Source organism: Zingiber officinale, chromosome 11A (assembly GCF_018446385.1).
Source record: "Zingiber officinale cultivar Zhangliang chromosome 11A, Zo_v1.1, whole genome shotgun sequence".
Taxonomy (NCBI): Eukaryota; Viridiplantae; Streptophyta; class Magnoliopsida; order Zingiberales; family Zingiberaceae; genus Zingiber; species Zingiber officinale.
In genome coordinates this window covers 2,424,256-2,443,318 of record NC_056006.1, presented here as the reverse complement: position 1 = coordinate 2,443,318, position 19,063 = coordinate 2,424,256, and the positions used below count along the sequence as shown (strand labels likewise).

Sequence of the window (19,063 nt, the reverse complement as noted above, 5' to 3'; positions counted from 1 at the left end):
GTTCGGACTTCAGTTACGATGTATTTGTAGGAATTTTTCCTCCAAATGGAGGACGTAATCAAAAGATGCTGGATTACTAGATTGGTCGTCGCATGCACTTCCTGATTTACCTTGATGATTGATAGAAAATTTCTATGGAACCAAATCGATCACCACAAGGATAGTCAATGAAATTCACCGGAATTAACTTTTTTTTTTACTTGGTTTTTTTCTTAAATCCAGAGATCCACTTACCCTACTGCCATCACAAACTTTATTGGTTCATTAACATCTCCTTATTTCCACAATCCATAATAATACAACATCAACAAGAAAGACGTAGTTTAAGCACTGTCCATAAGACCAGCATTTCGATAACATTCAACGGTATCAATGAGGCTCTCCTTCATTGTTCTATATCTCAACCCCAACTTCTCCAGCTTCTCTGAACGCAGTCTGTAACTCTTTGCTTCTGTGAATCTGCATGATGTTTAACAAATCCAGATTCATAGAAGTTGAAAGAAAGCAACTTCTTCAAAATAATTTTACATCACTCACTTTTCAGGATATTTGTAGTTCGGGTATAAGCTCCTTAGCATATCTATCAAATCAGGCATTTTCACCTCATAAGGTGCACAGCTATGTCGCCCTGATGCTTCTGGTTTCTCGTATACCAGAAATAGTGCATCAGCTACATCCCGAACATCCACCAAATAGAATAATCTGTCTTCCATGGAGCTGTGTGTACCTGCAACATAGTGATAAGTAGGGTATGGGATCATGCCTTGTGTGATATCTGCAAGGGTTCTAATGATACAGAAGAAAATAATAGACCATTCAGAATATTGATGAGAAACAAGCTGCTAGCATTCACAGTGGGTTGGAGCAACGGCCCAATGACGTAAGATGGACAAACAGACACTACATCGAGTCCATGCTTCTCGCCATAGTTCATTGCCTCACGCTCTGCTAGTGTTTTTGAAAGACAGTACCAACTCTATGAACACAAAAGGAATCAATGATTAAATAAGCGTCTTTTAGGCAAGCATTCAGCATATGCAATATTAATCAGAACACTATAAGAAAAGTCAGATCAAGTAACTAAAAGAACACATACACGGAGCAATTCTTGCAAAACTGCGGTAATTGCAATGCTCTCATTATCTTCTCCTCAAGAGGCTGAAAGTAATTGATAATTTAGCAAGTCTTGTTTGTCTGAATTTTTTAGGGTTGGTTAACTATGAAAGAATACATAAAGTGAGTAATCTTTGCACAGGTATGACATTTGCAATTGCTCTCGTTATCTTCCCCTTAGAGCCTAACATAACAAGTGATATGGGAGGTAGGGTTTGTCCCCTACATGGCATAGAAAGGTCAAGAGTCAAGCTAGCCTTGAAGCTAGATGAGCCAGATCAAGGGGGGACTCGGGTCTCAACCCTCCGAGTTATGTCCCAACTGGGTTAGACTCATATCCTATGCGGACCTGACTTGAAGACCAATGCCACTTGGCACCCGACAGCCGACTTCAAGACCAACGCCTCTGAACACATGACATCTGACTCCAGGACCAACACCACTCGGCACTTGACTCCGGGATTGACGCCACATGACACCTGACTTCCCTCTCCGAGACCCTTGTCACTCAACGCCTAGGTAGGGACGACGTGGCCAAGAACACGGGAGAGCATGTATGAGTGAAACACCCCCTCGACTTGAACTTGGGACAAGTGGAGAACCTGGGATCCACTTCCTCTGCTAACATAAATATATAAAAGAGAGCTCATCTTTAAGAGCATCCACAACGCTAATTCGTTATAACATCCATCACCTCATCAAAAAACATGGGCTAATTGTCGTATACTCATTATAACAATATATCTTTTCGTTCACATCTCTTTTAACATTAATACTCATTATTTATGCGCTCCATCGTCTACTCACTCATCTCTTTTACTATTTTTTAAATAATATTAAAAATTTTATAATTTTTTTAAAAAAAAAAGGAAAAAAAAATTAGGAAAGAGAGAGTGTTCAAAGATGCTCACCCTCTCTCCTCTCTCTTGTGAATGGGCATTATAATGCTCACTCACAATGGAGAGGGGGTGTTAAATGGGCATTATAATGCCCATTTAGCAAAACCACAATGAGGATGCTCTAAGGCGCACATATGCACACACAATTTCAGCCACTTCTTTTCTAATTCATAGTACTTTCATATCCTTCATCTCTATTTACTGGAACTGACTGGAACTGACTTAAACGTCGGAGAACCACCATTCTAACTCTCTAACTGTTGCAGAGCCCCAACTTGAAGACCTCCAACCCGTCTCCAGCATCCTTATTGGTGGTTCCCTCCTCCTTAATCTCGGACTGGATCAAACAGTATACACCAAGAGAACGAAAATATATACCAAAGACAAAATTATATTGATGTTGCTCCAATGATAACAGAGAAAATTTTCGCTAATGTTGAGCATCAATTACCTCAGTTTTCCGGCAATATTCAGCATCGGACCATGCGCTCTCATCCAAGATCTTACCCTTTGCATCTGGACTCATTACGACTGCAACAATTGATGAAACCACTACCACTCGCTTAACTTTTGCCTCAGAACATGCCTTGAGAACATTCAAAGTGCCTGTAACAGCAGGCTCAATGACCTCTGTCTGCACCACATCAAAAAGCTTTATATGTCACACAATTGTAGCAAAGACTCCATAACTAAAGGATTTCATATAATTGCTTGAGATACTTGCCTCCGGATTAGGCACTCTGGCAAAAGGGACAGGGCTAGCAACATGGAACACCCCTTCACATCCTGCAATTGCCGAGGCAACAGACTCGTAGTCGAGCAGATCTACCTTAAACAACTTAAGGTTATCTGTAGCTGTGGGGTGTAGTTCCTTTAGATGAGCATTCTTGGGATCACCTGCATAAAAGATTCAACAGAATTAGAAATCTAATGAGTTCTTAAAAAGGGGTAAATTTTAATGCTTACATCAAGTATCCCTCAGATCCTACAATCTCTTTCAAGTTTCAAAATGTTCTGTTAAACGCCATTCCAAACAGACACAGATGCAAGTTTCAATAATTCAGCGCTTCGTCTGGGTCTATCTCTCCGTCCGAGTCGTCTTCATCTTGGTACTCTTCTTGATCAAATTTTTCCTCCATGTCATCTTTGAGCCCGTCCATATCATCTCGAGCGTTGAAGCTATCATCTTCCATGGCGAAACTTAATCTTCCCTAGAATAAAGTTCGAGTATAACTAAAGGGAAAACAGTGATTTTTCATTCTTTTTTTTTCTCCTAATATCTGATCTTAGTCTTGCCTGGTCAATCTCGTGAGCATCCTAATTGCTCTTAACATATCCATGCTTGACCTCTGAGTTTGAGGCCAATTAATTTTACTTTCATCTAATCGAGTATTTTCTTATAATAAAAAATCTTCTCCACTTCGTAAGTCAATCAATGAATTCCTCGATCCATGACTACTAGAAAACTCAGGAAAATCAATTGAAAACTCATATCTTCATACCACTCTTTTTGACTACGATTTTCCCATAACTGAGCATGACTGTGATTTAGATTTTTGAAAACAGAATCACAATTATGATTAGAAAATTTACGACCTATAGAATTTTGCACTGCTAGATGTTGAGATAACTTATTTGCGGGAGATTGAGCAAGAGGGGAAGAGTTGACTTACTCGGGTCTCGGACGGTGCCATGGACGATGTATCCCTTGGAGAGCAGCAGCTTCACCAGCCAGGAGGCGATGAAGCCTCCGGCTCCGGTCACGCACATCCTCTTCTTCTCCGCCGCCGGATCCATGCGATGTTACGGCAACGCAACTCTTCGCTGACGCCAAATGAGGACCAGCAATCTGCTAGACGGCGGTGCATTTATGCTATCCATTCAATTCCGAAACTTTTCACTTTTATCCCCAGAAGTTTTCAAATCTATTTGCTTCTTTTAAACTTGCCCCTAAAGTTTCTTAAATTACATTGAATCTCCTCTAGTCTTTTCTCACTTGTTAGAATCTTAATTCAGTCAACTAAACTCTACGAACATGCACCCACAGTGATAAACAAGAAAATCAAAAATTGAATCTCAAATGAAATAAATATCTAGATAACTCGGTGCATGGCAGAGACGTTAATCTCAAATTATAACATCTTGAAAATCGAACCCTGAACTTCTCAGTTATAAGACCATGCGCCCCAACTATACTACACCTTGGGACAACAGTAAACCATCTATAGTATACCTGTATGTTTCTCGATCACACTTTCAGAATTTGCTTATATTCTTTTTCATGGCAATGGAAATGGCAATTCTCAAGTGACAGTTGAAGTAACCGGCCTATGATACACTGTTTTAATCGTCTCGCACCACAGGTCACAAATCTATTAATTCTCCCTTGCAGCTGAAACATTACTCGTACTACCAAGATATTCTGCATCTTCCTGTGGTTGATCATATTACTTTTGCGTAGTTTCCACCCTTCATCACCTTTTTGATGAATCTTGTTTCAGGTTGTTGCATTAAAAAGGATTATATATATTTCATTATTTTGTTGATTAGATTTTTAAAAACTCCTCCCTCCCTTCTCTCTCTCTCTCTCTCTCCGCCAATAAGAGGGTGCTCCCTTTGGTTATTGTGACCACTATAAGGGAGGAAAACTCTCCTTTGTGTACTTTTCTTCTTCTTTCTCTTGATCTCTCTTCTTCACTCATTGCTAATAGCTTCTGAAGGAGAGATTTATACTCAAGGAGTTGTCTTGAGGAGCTCGACATGGATACGATTAGAGGTGAGGTTGACAACGTCGCTACGGTTGATGTCATTCTCGTTACAGGTCATCCGTAAGATATACCTAGCATAAATTTACTTTCCGTAAAAATTTAATTATGTGATCATGTTTGACATGTTATATCCTTGTATGCGTATGGTGTGTGTGTGCTGAAATAATTAAAAATTATTATTGTTTAATTTTTCGTTGCACATATTTATAAAATGTGTTCTAGCACGCACCCGTATCAAGCATATCCTTACAGGCTGCCCGTTGATGTACGTAGATTATATATGTTATTTTATATCGTTTAACACACATCTTTTTGTATTTATTTGATTATGATCTATGCTTTTGCACCATTTTTTATCATATTTCAGCACAATTACTACTTTATGTCTAGATATCTGCTTGGTTGCTTATTTTAATTTCCAGGAGGAGTTTGGAGTGAAAAGGATGCTAAAGACGCAAATGAAGATCAAATGAAACAAGGATTAGAGTCTCATATCATTTCAGAACCAAATTGGGCCTGACCATGACTTGAGGCACATCGGAAGAAGATTCAGATGGTGGTCGTGTGCAAAGGCACGACCAATGAAGAAAAGAAGACATGGTCGTGCCAAATGGCACGACTAGAGAGAAGAAATAGTACAAGAAAAAGGATAAGACGTGTCCCAGAGCACGACCAAAAGCTTTCCATGCCATTTCCAAGGCACGACCATGAACTTCAAAGTGGAGTTCTGACGAGCTGGCCGTGCTACTTGGCACAGCTGAGAAGAGGCAAAGCAGAGTTGCTCTTCTTTAGCCGTGACAAACTGTAAAATACAGCAACAAAAACTAATTAATTAATAAAGCTAAATAGAGAAATAACCTTAACGGAATTTTTCAGAATTTTTAGAAAGTTTTTGGGAATTTTTCGGAGCTTGTATGACGAGTTCAAAGGGGATAAATATTGGGTCACGGGAAAGCCTATTTAGACTACCCCATTTAAATGAAGAAAAGTTAAATTTTCCTTTTCTTTTTCTATTTCTTTTTCTTTTCCCTTTCTTCCATGTCGTGTCGTGCCTGATCCTCTTCTCCCCTTTTCTCTTCCTCTTCGTAGCATCGATCATCTTCCTCTCCTTACCAACCTTCGCCGCCGACGCTTATTCTCCTCTTCCCTCCCGAGACGCACCACTTCCAATCTTCCTCTTTTCCTCATGCTTCTCCCCTTATCCTCCTCTACCCCGTCGTTCCTTGCCGCGGAGATCCCCAAATCACGTCGAGCAGCATCTCTACCACTCCGATCTAGAGCCATGCCCTAACTTGATCCACCGCCAGCCTACCCGTGCTCTACTCCTTGAGTGTCGGCGCCACTCGACCGTCGGCCATCAGCCTTGAACCGGCCAAGAGAAGGAGAGCACTAGCTAACAATCCACCATCGGCGATCTTCTTCCTCCCTTGTCATAGCCGGAGCAGAGCCGCCTTCCCTCTACCCTAGCGTAGCGCCGGCAGCTCGATCCCCTTCCACCTCCGACAAAAGGGTAAGCTGCCAGCATAGATTTGGGATCTGGCCACTGGATTCTGGCAACGATTTCTCCAAGGGCTAACTACTTCATTTTGGCAGCAAGTTGTCTTCGGCTGTGGAACACCGGCTGAGGCTTTGGATTTGGGTAAGGTTGTAGTCTTTTGGAGTTTAATTCTAGTAAGGAGTGTTTGTGCTAACTGGGAGTTGTTTGTGTTAGGACCAAAAGTAGCTAGAGGGGGGGTGAATAGCTCGTCGCGTTCGCTCGGTGCTCGGCGTTGCTTGTTCCTTCAAAGATGTGCAGCGGAAAATACAGAAACAAACACACAACACTAACACGGTTGGTTTTACTTGGTATCCACCTCACAAGAGGTGACTAATCCAAGGATCCACACCAACACACACACCCTCCACTAAATAAAACTCTCCTTTGTGGTAACTACCAAGGGCGGAGAAGCCCTACAATACTCAATACAAGAAGAGAGGGAAAGGATACAAGAAATACAAGCTTACAAGCTTACAATGAGTACAAAACCCTAACCCTAGCTTCTCTTCTTGGCTTTGATCCGCCTCTTGACTTGGAGAGCTTCCAAGATCCTTCAAGAACTGGCGATCTGAGCTTTGTGAGCGCTGTGGAGGAGTTGGCGAGAGCTCTGGAGTGAATCGGAGAAGTTCTACCGCAGCCATCGAACGCCTGCAGCTATAAACGACGCCAACGGTCGGATCCCGATCGATTCGAATGTTCCCAATCGATCGGGGGGCTTTGATCGATCCACGGATCGATCCAGCGCCTATCGAATAAGCGCTGGATCGATCCACGGATCGATCCGGAGCGCCTGCCCCAATCGATCCACCGATCGATTGAGACCTCGGATCGATCCACGGATCGATCCGGAAGCTCTGTTCGCTGGGACAGGTGCGGATCGATCCACCGATCGATCCAGAGCCTGGATCGATCCACTGATCGATCCAGCACTTGGTTTTTGTCCAAAACCAAGTCCTAAACCTCCCAAACCAACATCCGGTCAACCTTGACCTGTTGGTATGTCATGCCTAGCATCTAGTCACTCCCTTGACCTGCTAGGACTCCCTTACCAAGTGTCCAGTCAATCCCTTTGACCCACTTGGACTTTTCTCTGTGCCAAGTATCCGATCAATCCCTTTGACCTACTTGGACTTTTCTTTCATGCCAAGTATCCAGTCAATCCTTTGACCTACTTGGACTTCCCAGCACCAGATGTCCGATCATCCTTGATCCATCTGGATTTTCCCTTGCCTGGCTTCACTCACCAGGGCTTTCACCTAGCTTCACTCACTAGGGTTTTCCATCTGCCTAGCTTCACTCACTAGGACTTTCACCTAGCTTCACTCACTAGGGTTTTCACTCTGCCTAGCTTCACTCACTAGGACTTTCACCTGGCTTCACTCACCAGGATTTCCATCTGCCTAGCTTCACTCACTAGGACTTTCACCTGGCTTCACTCACCAGGATTTCCATCTGCCTAGCTTCACTCACTAGGACTTCCTTCTGCCTGGCTTCACTCACCAGGACTTTTATTTTGCCTAACATCCCAGTTAGGACTTCCCAGTCAAGTATCCAGTCAACCTTGACCTACTTGACTCTTCTTCAATCAATATCTTATTGTCAAACATCTAAACCCAAACCAAGACTCAGCTTGGTTACCCAGGTCAACCTTGACCTGAGGGATATTGCACCAACAGTTTGTAGTAACTTCACAGTAGCACCGACAATAGATCTTCGGCAGGAGCTACCTTCGGATAACAATTATTTCCTGACAGCACGCATCTCCGGTAGTGAATCAGCAGTTGAGTCATCAGATTCAGGTGAGTATTTGGATTGAGTCCTTGGGTTGAATACCTTGATATGGATGTGATGATTTTTTATTTAAGGCTTTTGGAATTTGCTGTGGCAATTGTGTTTCGGTTGAGGATTTAAAGGAAGAGGTTGCAAAGGTTAGTTTATCATGATAAGCTTTAATTTGATCAATGAAGGTATTGGAATTAGTTTTAGAACGCGTTATTTTAGAATAACTAGGGTTAAGGAAACTAACCCTAGTTGAACATTGAGTTATATTTAGTTAGAGTTAATTGATGGATGTAATCTAAGTTTCAGATTAGACTCGAGTTATGTAGCTAACCGAGATTAATAAATGAATTAGGATTCCTAGTAAATAAGAATTTAATTTAACTATTTGATATTTGTGGTAGTAACTAAATTAAAGGTGTTGTTACAGGACTCTGATTTGCAACAAGCTGCCTTTCATGAGATTTCTTTTGACACGCGCTATATCGGAGGCGGGTACCTTGACTTATCTTTTAGATATTGTCTTTTGATATGCATAGTAAATTTTAACGAGTAGTAATAATTATGTTATATCTGCATTGGTATGTCATTGTCTGATTCCTTTAGCATGTTTATTTACTATCTGTTTTGTATTCATTTCCCTTTTGATTATTTTATGCTCATAAAGGTAGTGCCATATCATGCCTTATGATATACTGGACTAGACAATTACCATATCTGACATGTGTACCCAGATTTTTTTATTTAATCCATGTATTTTCTTTGGGTACATATTTTATGGATGTAGATATGGTCAAGATCTTCATGCTTAGTGTCATGCACCATCTCGCATGATTGCATGCTAAGCGATTGACAGCTCCATTATTGTTGAGCACATCACAAGTTACATGGATTTGCACACACAACCACTCATGGGTTAGTGGTATATCAGGCAGGGTGTGTGACAGTTTTGCTCTGTTAGGCTCCGCTGGTCCCCTCATTGGTAGTGGTGACGCAGCGTGGTAGCCGGCAGGGATCCCTCCTCTGGACTGTCTCAGGGAGATGAGAGCATTGAGCTCCCCCACTTATAATTTGGCGTAGGAGGATAGGTGTACTCCGACAGCATCCTGTCCACTCAGTCACTCATCAGGAACAGTGACAGCAGAGTACACAATTATCATAGCCCTACCCACTCGGTCTCACCATCGTGTATGAGATGGCTGACTGGAGTCAGGGGTGACCATATCATTTGCATCATATGCATGATTGCATTTATTGCTTGTGTTTGCTGCACTTTATTTGTTGCATATTGGATGGATGCATATGATTGATATGCATATAGGGACATGTTATTTTCGGTCTGATAACCTTATTATCCTGATAGGAGGTCCTGGTAGTACAACTTCTCCCTTTACTTCCAGTTTTGCATTGTTCATTATTTCATGAGACTGTACACATATTTATTACTATTAGTTATAGTTTGCTATGCATGTCAACTTGGTATCCGCTGAGTGTTGGACACACCCCGTTGATTATATCTATTTCAAGTTGAGGTCATCAGGAGGTTCTAGTCGCTAGTCCCCCACCACTTCACGTCGCGACGGTTTTCTAGTCTTTAGTCTTTTGGTTCCTTGCTACATTTCATATATATGCGTGTCATGTGTATGATTTGTACTCGAGGATTTTTGTCGAGTTTTGGTCTACTACTTATTTTTCCGCTGCGATGGTTTCTCTGTTATGGTTTTAAGTTTTTCGTCGTTGTAGTGGCGTAGGTTTTATTTAATATAAACTGCGTGGTTGTGTCAGCCAGAGGATGAGATGATATAAATTGAGTGGTTTATCTAGTATTTTTTTATATTTATTGTTCCGGTCGTATTGGCCGAGGTATGTGTGGCTCTGAAGGCTTGTAGTAAAGTTTCATATTGTCACTCGTACAGGGGAGATGCTGTCGAAATTTCTTCTAGCAGGGACTACCTGGGGCATACACAAACCATACGGCTTGGTTGTGTGGAAAGAGCCAAACTTGCTCTGGTTGTGCCTTATGGCATGGCAAAGAAGTCAGCAGCAGAGAAGGTGTCATGCCATTTGGCATGGCCAAACACTTGTGGTCAAGATTGATTGGCTCTGGCCGTGCCAAATGGCACGGTCAGATGCTGGAGTCATGTCTAAGCCGTGCCTAAAGGCACAACCAACCCGTGTCACACCGTTATAAGAGGAGCACTTCATCTCCTCCAAAAGGGGGGAGGAAGTTTTATGGAAAGGAAAAGACCATCTAGGTCAAATCCTTGCATCCGGAGGCATTGTCCGGGCGATCCGAGATTGTTCTACTGCTCTATCCTCATCGTCACGCCAAGATCTGCATCTAAAGACTTCACTTGACATCAAAGGATAAGATTTCCTCTTCCTTCTCTTGGATTTATGTTATTATGAGTCTTTAGATTGCATCTCTAGCTATTATTAAGTAGATTTAATCTGTTATAGGACGTAGGATGTAATTGTAATGTGTGGATAATGTAAACTCTATAGAATTATCAATGATCTAGTTTGATGATGTTTATATGCATTTGTTTTATTTGATGAAATGCTTGCATAAAGGCATTCTCTTATGATCATGAATTTGTCTATCTAGATTATATTTTGAATTATATACATTGTTATATGTCTATATCAGGACAGTGCGTGAACTTGAATTTTCGTTGATCAGATGCATAAATCATCGCTTCTTTTGAGTGTATGTTCCGATATGTCTCGATATGACCTTAGGATACTTGTTTGGAGTTGAGTATTTAAGGTAACTATTCTTCTATATGGAACGCAATTTCCTAAGGGAGGATGATTCTATATATGGATAAGTCTATCACTTGACCTAATGGGCTTCTCCTAATCATATATGTTGCGTAAGTGACCTACGTAATCTAGAGACATATATCCGGGGGAGATCTTGTGACAGGAGGTACTCTATTGAAAATCCGAACTCTCTAAGTTGCTTCTTCACTTGATGGTATACTTGGTTATTGACATGGGAAGCACTCTGATACACCGTCATGGGGTGGAATTCGGTAGATGTTTAGACTGTCCTATAAACATATAAACAGAGGACTAGGAACGGATCAATTCGTAGCACAACATCTACCATTATAATAAAACCTTCGGCCTAGAACATCTTCTGAACTAAGGACTTCCTCAATTTACTTTCTTTACTTTCACATTTTAATTCTAAAATCTCAAAACAAACATCTATCAATTTTGTCTACCTAAATTCGAAGTGTAGAACCAACTAGCATTTAAATTTCGATCCTCATGGGATCGACTTTATAAATTTTATTACTTAACGACAACCGTGCGCTTGCTGTCATAACATCACCTGTCCCTCTAGGTACATAATTTTTCTTCATGTCATCTTTGAGTCTAACTGATTTCTCTTTCTTTTTTGCAGCTCAAATCATGAACAGAGCATTGCTAAGCTACAAGTGTAAGCTTATCGATGCGGAGATAAACGCCAAAGGGGTGGCTGAGCTTGAGAGTCGCAATCTGGTGTCGGTCAAGCATTCTGAATAGTGACTGGCAAAACAGGGGGAAGCCAGCTGGCGGCCAGTGACACAGAGGCCAACACTAGCGAGTTGCTACCTGAGCGGCACTTTATGGTGCTAACCGTGGTCCCGTCAGAGTCGGCCACCTCGGTCCAGCTCCGTAAGAGGCACCGAGCGGAGTCTTCCTCCCACTTTGCAACTTCGTCTTTATATGTCCTTGTTCCCACAGCGACTCCCTGACCTCCGTCTGAGCTAGTCAAGACTTCTTTCTCTATAATTCCTGAGAGGAAGGTTGTCTTGCTAACTCCTCCTTCTGATTGGACTCTTTCTTTATCTAGACTGCTGACCGGGATGATATTTGCACTGTCAATCTCCTATCTGCCACCCCTGTTAATGAGCACAAAGGCCCCTATTTCCATTTTTCATTCATCCCCCATGTCCAAGTTCCAGGGCAAGGCCACCTCAGAGCCTTCAAGTCCGAGCGGTCATAGACTTATCAGCCCATTATTCGCTTGCCAACCAATGAGTGGTGCCATCTAGACAATGTCGAGTCGCGCTCCCCAGAGCGCCAAATCAAAATTCAAGGTCCCCTAGTGCAGAGCTGGGCAGATGCTAGGGCCAGAGTGACTACTATTTCGCCCAAGGAGCTTGCTGATAGTTTCAATCAAAAAACAACTAGGGTAAGTTTAGCTGGAATCTTTGGGGTAAGTTTAGCTGGAATCTTTTCTTCACTTTTCTTGATCGACACTAACTGGCTTCTTTTGATTACAGTTTTGGGTGGAGAGTCTGGCTATGTGCAAGAGGCTGGCATTCTAGGAGCACAAGAACCAGCAACTACGAGCACCGGTCAGGCAAATAGACACCTCATAGGCTCGAGTCGATCAATTAACTACGGAGGTGACCCAACTAAAGAAAGACTTAAACACGAGCTTTGAGTAAGTTCTTGGGTCCGAGTAGGCACTCATGGTGGAAAAGAATAAGAATCACGATTAGGTTCTCTCTATCTCGACCGGCTAGCCAAGCAGACTCATCACTTTGAGTCAAAGATTAATTCTGCCAACGCTAAGAAGTTCATGGGTATCAAAAATAAGGAGGCTTGGGTTTTGGCAAATAAGTTTAAAGAGGCAGAAGCTATGTTAGCAGCCGAGCAAGTTAGCCGAACCACTGAGCAGATGGCAAGCTCGCTCCAGCTCAGGGAGCATTAATGAATAATTAGTGAGAAAGACGCTGAACTGGTCACGCTAAAGGCCGAGTTGGAGGCATCCAAGGCTAAATTCAACAAGTTCAAGGAGGAGAAGTCTGATCGGCTAGAATCTTTCAGGATGAAGCACCTTTGCTCCTCAAATTGCAACCATATGTTCACCGATCAGACTCTTCGTCTCTTTGACTACTACATTGATGGAACCCTCTAACAGTTGAAGGATGGTGACTGCCTCTCCCTCGAGATGTTTACCAAAATTATAAAAAGGGAGAAGATCGCGGATTCACTCCTAGATGACGTGCTTAACTACCTTGCATAGTTCTTTCTATAAGTTTGGCAGCATCTTCTTGTAACCGCCAGAGGCACCCTGTAAAAATTTTTGTATGAATCCATGCACGCCCATTCGATGTTTTTGAGTTCTCTGTTTTAGAGTCTTGCAATCTTTTAACCTATCCTTAGCGTAGGAGGCTTGGTTTTTTAGATTTGTCCGCATGATACATAGAATGAAAGTTGAGCTCTCTTATAACACGACCGAGGGGCGCGTGCACCTTGAGCACTTAGTGTGAGTACTTCGCTTACTTATAACACGAGCAAGCGTCACGTGAGTCTTGGGTACTTAACGCAAGGGCTTCACTTGTTTATAACTCGCCTGAACGGGTCGAGAGTCTAGGGACGTAAGAGCTTAGCTCACTTTTAACTCTTCCAAACAGGTCAAGAGTCTTTGACACTTAGCACGAGGGCTTGACTTACTTATAACTTGGTCAAACAACTCAAGAGTCTAGAGGTGTGAGAGCTCAGCTCATTTATAACTCGCCCGAACGGATCAAGAATCTTTGACACTTAGCGAGAGGGCTTGACTTGCTCATAACTTGGCCAAACGACTCAAGAGTTTGAAGGCGTAAGAGCTCAGTTCAATTATAACTCGCCTGAAAAGGGTCGAGAGTCTTTGACACTTAACTCGAGGATCTTGTTCACTTATAATTTGGTCGAACGGCTCAAGAAACTGGAAGCACGAGAGCTCAGCTCACCTATAACTCACCCGAATGGGTCAAGAGTCTTTGACACTTAGCGTGAGAGCTTTACTTGCTTATAATTTGGTTGAATGGCTCAAGAGTTTGGAGGCGTAAGAGCTCAGCTCACTTATAACTTGCCGGAACAAATTGAGAGTCTTTGACACTTACTGTGAGGGCTTTGTTTGCTTATAACTTGGTCGAATGACTCAAGAGTCTGGAGGCATGAGATCTTATCTTACTTATAACTCTCCTGAATAGGTCGAGAGTCTTTGACACTTAGCACAAGGGATTTGCTCGCTTATAACTTGACCGAATGGCTCAAGAGTCTGGAGGTGTGAGAACTTAGCTCACTTATAACTCGGCCGAATGGGTTGAGAGTCTTTGACACTTAGTGCGAGCGCTTTGCTCGCTTATAACTTGGCTTAACAGCCCAAGAGTTTGACACACTTATTAATTTTTCCTTCAAATTTTCTTGCATTAATGGAATAAATATTTTTACAATTTACATGAATTTAATCATAAACTTACTACCTGGCCCGGTAGGGCTGTAAATGGTTTGCACTTCATGGTCATTCCAGGTTTCTCTCATTTTCAACTTGTAAATAATAAGATCTTGAACTGAGCTTTTGGAGTTAACATTATTAATCAAGTTCAATCTTTAGGAGTTAAACTTGAATCACAAACGAAACTTAACATTATTAATTCAAGTTCAATCTTCAGGAGTTAAACTTGAATCGCAAACGGAACTTAACATTATTAATCAAGTTCAATCTTCAAGAGTTAAACTTGGATCACAAATGGAACTTTACATTATTAATCCAAGTTTAACCGATGTATTCTTCTTAAGTTAAACCATATTACAAAAATTATCAAATATCTATTTCAAGGATCGGCTCCCAGGTTAAACATAGCGAGGCACTAGGCCTTCTTGGGTATAGGATCATCCACCACTGCCTCGACAAAGTCTTTCAAAGAAATTGGATATTTAACTTCTTATAGTAAACTAGGTTTAACTACAAAGACCTCAATAGAAGCACAGTATCGAACATGAAATCGAAAAACGATAATGTAAAAACTGTAATCTTCTTGTGTTTGGTATTTCAAAATCTAAACAAAAGAATGAACTAGTTATGATGCGGAAACTAATAACTAGTTATACCTTTTGTATTTTATAGACCTCTTGATCTTCTGTCGTATTCCTCTTCTTATCTCAGACGTCGTGTGGGTGATGATCTACCGAGATGAGAATCCACCCAAGTCTTCTTCTTCTCCTTGCAAATTTCGGCCACCAACTATTCTTCAAGGGAAACTTTCTTTCTCTTCTTCTTCTCCACAAGCAACCGACCACCAAGATGAAACAAGACCTCCAAGTGTCGCTGGCCTCAACAAAAGGAGAAGAGAGAAAGAAGAGAGGAGAGGGCCGACCACCACCACCAAGCTCCAAGGGATGCTAGGAAACAAAGTCTCCTTTCTCTCCTTCTTCCTCAAGCAAGATCCGGCCACCAAAAGCTCCAAGAGATGTGATGCCGCCAGCCTCCAAGGAAGAAGAGAAGAGGATGAGAGAGGGCCGACCACCATCAAGGAAAAAAGAGGAGAGGAATAATAGATGTGTGTTGTGAGGTGAGGCACCTCTACCCTCTCTTTTATATTCCTTGGTCTTGGCAAATAAGGAAAGTTTTAAACATAATTAAAACTTCCTTATTTTCCTTGCCAATGACTAAAAAGGAAAATTTAATTAAAACTTCCTTTTAATCTTTCAATGGTCGGCCACATCATGTGCACTAAACAAGGAAAGTTTTAAACATAAAATTAAAACTTCCTTATTTGTTTTCAGAAATTTTTAAAATAAAAGTTTCTCTTTTAAATTCCCTTCATGATTGGTTATAAAAGGAAACTTTTATAAATTAAAATCTCTCTTTTAAAACATGTGGATGATTACAATTAAGGAAAGTTTTCTCTAAAAATTAAAATATTCCTTTTAACTACAAATAAGGAAAGATATCAAACCTTTCTCTTAATCCTTTGTAGAAACTATAAAAGAAAGATTTAATTTTAAAATCCTCTTTTAAAATCATGGCTTCCACATAAGGAAAGATTTTAAAATAAACTCCCTTTTATTTTTTATGTGGTCGACCACCTAAGCTTGGGCTCCAACCTAGGCCAACCACATCTTAATCCCATCCAAGGCTTGGTTTGGTCGGCCCTTGCTTGGGCTCCAAGCTTGGCTTGGCCGACCACCTAAGAATGGGTAAGAAGGTGGGCTTTAGGTGAATATAAGACTTTATAATTAAGAGACTACGACAGGGACCAAGAAGAGGAATTGGTTTTGGTCTCCCGATGAACTTGACCTTCCCGTGTTCGCCCCGAACACCCAACTCGAGTTCATCAATAATAACTCATGCCACTAAAGAGTTATTATTGAACTACCGTACCAATCTCATATTACTATATGAGCTCCTTCTTATCATGAGTGTGTTAATCTCCCTGTGTTTAAGATATCGAATGTCCACTAATTAAATGAATTACTGACAACTCATTTAATTAATATCTAACTCCAAGAGTAGTACCACTAAACCTTATTATCATGTCGGACTAAGTCCACCTGCAGGGTTTACATGACAATTCTTATGAGCTCCTCAAGGGGACATCATCAACCTAGATTACTAGGACACAGTTTCCTTCTATAACCAACAACATACCATATAAATAATATTAATTCCCAACCTATCGGGTCTTTTGATTTAACGAGCTAAATCTCACCCATTGATAAGTCAAAGAAATAAATACTAAGTATACATGTTTGTTGTTATATCGGGATTAAGAGTACACACTTCCATAATAACTGAGGTTCTATTCTTTTATGCAGTCAGTATAAAAAGAACAACCTCAAATGATCCTGCTCAATACACTCATAGTGTACTAGTGTAATTTTATAGTTTAGATAAACTAATACTAAATTACACTACAACCACTCCAATGATTTGTCCATTCCATCTTGATTGTAAGCTATTATTTATAATTTATAAGGATTTGATAACATGATCTTCTGTGTGTCTCCTCACACCATGTTATCTACAATATAAATTAAATAGACAACTACACTTAGCATAAATGTAGACATTTGATCAATGTGATTCTTATTTCTAAATAAATGTTTATAAAAAAAGTTAAACTTTTAGTATACATTCCAACAGAAGGATTTACAGAAGATGATCAAGTCTACATCCAACAATGAAAAGGCGAACATCACCTGCTTTATGCAACAAGAAGAGTCACTTCAAGCACGAGTACCCTAGTATGAAAGAAGAAGAAGTCAAATCCAAGAAGACAAGAAGAAAAAAGGCACCCAAAGCCACCTGGAGGACTAGACACCAGGCTAAAGTCAAATTAGGCAAGGAGGACCAGATAGCTAGCGTAAAGCCCAGATAGGTCAAAGAGAACCAGATATCTGCAGGTAGTCCAGTTGTGTCAGCAGGATCTGACAACTGGCTGCAATTCAGATGGAGCATATGACAGGAAGACCTGGTGGGTCAGACGTCAAGTCAAGTAAGTCTGCAAATGGTAACTAAGCTAACCACTGGAGGAGAGAGGTCCAATGAGGACTAGTCCTTGTGGGATTGTAGGCGTTGGTCTAACTTAAATCCATTTAAAAAATCTAAGTTGAGATTAAGACTAGATCTTGGTCGTGTTAGCATGATCTAATTTATAATTTTATTATGTGTGTTAACTCTATTTTGCAGGTGCTAGCTTTTATTATTTTAGACTAACATATTTTGTAGGAGCTTGGAGCAAAAAATGGAGTCCATATGAATAATACTCGAGATGCCTCAGTTGAGTGGAAGTGAAAGGTTGGAGGCACCCCAAAATAGATAAGCATCGAGGATAAAGTTTCAGTGCTTGAAGACACGTCGGAGATGATTGGAAATGCCTCAGATCGGACTGGAGGCATCACCAAGTGGAAAAACAATAAACTTCTCGGTTATTGGAGGCACCCCCAATGCAGTGTAACAGAGGAGTTCAGTCAATACTCAAATCATCAATTTCTTACCTGCTTTCAAGCTCTTTTTGCTACGTCATACTCCTATTACTGCTCCACTACAACTTTGCTACGTCCAACTACTACAGTCAAAACGACACCAAACCTCGAGCTACAATCTTCAAACTACTACAAGCGTTGGTAACGATTTAAAGTTGATTATTATTGTTCTTGCATAAGATAAGAAAGTGTAGTTTGTCACATTTTCTTCATTTATATTTAAGGTTTAATTTTTACTGGATTATCCATTAGATACGTCCTAAGGGGACGTGAGCCTTAGAGTAATAATCATTAGGCTACGAACCAAGTAACTGACTGTGTGCTAATTCTTTTGCTCTTTCTTAATTTATTTTCTTTCGCTACGCACTCGATTTTCGATAAATTTTTTAAAAATAAAAAAAAAGATAGTTTTGATCCTACAGTAGTAACCATTGGGCTACAAACCAAATAATCGACTATGTACTAATTCTTTTGCTCTTTCTTAATTTATTTTCTTCTATTATGCACTTGATTTTCGATAAGTTTTTAAATTGAAAACCATAGTTTCGATCCTACAATAATTTCTGTTCTTCATTGCCTTCTTAAATCTTGTTTCATGTTGTTGCGTCAAAAAGGCTAACTCTTCTGTTGGAAGGACGAAGATTAATGACATTAATAAAAAATAATTTTAAATTAATTTCAATAGATTTATTATATTTGACATCACAATCAAACCCTAAACCCTAAAAACAAAACTTTCATATCTATTATATTTATTACTATACTTATAATTGTATGTCATATTTAATTTTTCTATTATTATTTAAATAATTTATATAAATAAGCCTTAATTTTAGTAAATAACATATCAAAGAATTATTTTCTATTATATTTCTTTCCTCTATCCCTCTAGGCCGTGGAGCTTCAAGATCATCTTAAGAAGGTGGGTGCACAACTAATCTCTCATAACATTTTGCTGAAGTCGGGGATCCTAAATTCATGGTTGAATTGTTCGTATTGCTCCTCGCTCTTCGTCTCCTAATTACATGGGCAGTATCTCTAAATCCTCATTTTCACAAGAATTCTTATATCACAAGTTTCAAAACAACTCATTTGATTGAAACAACCCAACGAATTCATTCAGATGCGATCACAAACTCTATTGGTTCATTAGCATCTCCTTATTTCCACATTCCACAAGAATGCAACATCAACAAGAAAGACGTAGT

At 40.4% G+C, this 19,063-nt stretch overlaps 1 protein-coding gene across 1 annotated transcript; it reads right to left on the bottom strand.

The window, feature by feature from the left end:
• Positions 1 to 236: 236 nt before the first annotated feature.
• Positions 237 to 3,856, bottom strand: LOC122032536 (cinnamoyl-CoA reductase 1-like). The gene is made up of 6 exons (XM_042591846.1): positions 3,686 to 3,856; positions 2,737 to 2,909; positions 2,464 to 2,646; positions 814 to 976; positions 538 to 727; positions 237 to 459 (listed from the first exon to the last, which is right to left on the bottom strand). The coding sequence occupies exons 1-6, from the start codon at positions 3,807 to 3,809 to the stop codon at positions 324 to 326; spliced, it is 969 nt and encodes a 322-aa protein (XP_042447780.1). The 5' UTR covers positions 3,810 to 3,856; the 3' UTR covers positions 237 to 323.
• Between the last annotated feature and the right edge of the window lie 15,207 nt (positions 3,857 to 19,063).

Bases quoted from the DNA above. Each gene is read 5' to 3' on its own strand.
- LOC122032536 (XM_042591846.1), bottom strand. From the start codon at position 3,809: ATGGATCCGGCGGCGGAGAAGAAGAGGATGTGCGTGACCGGAGCCGGA. The intron at 977-2,463 runs GTAATTGATGCT...TTGTGTTCATAG, and splicing joins AATATTGCCGGAAAACTGAG to AGTTGGTACTGTCTTTCAAA. The intron at 460-537 runs GTGAGTGATGTA...AACATCATGCAG, and splicing joins AACTACAAATATCCTGAAAA to ATTCACAGAAGCAAAGAGTT.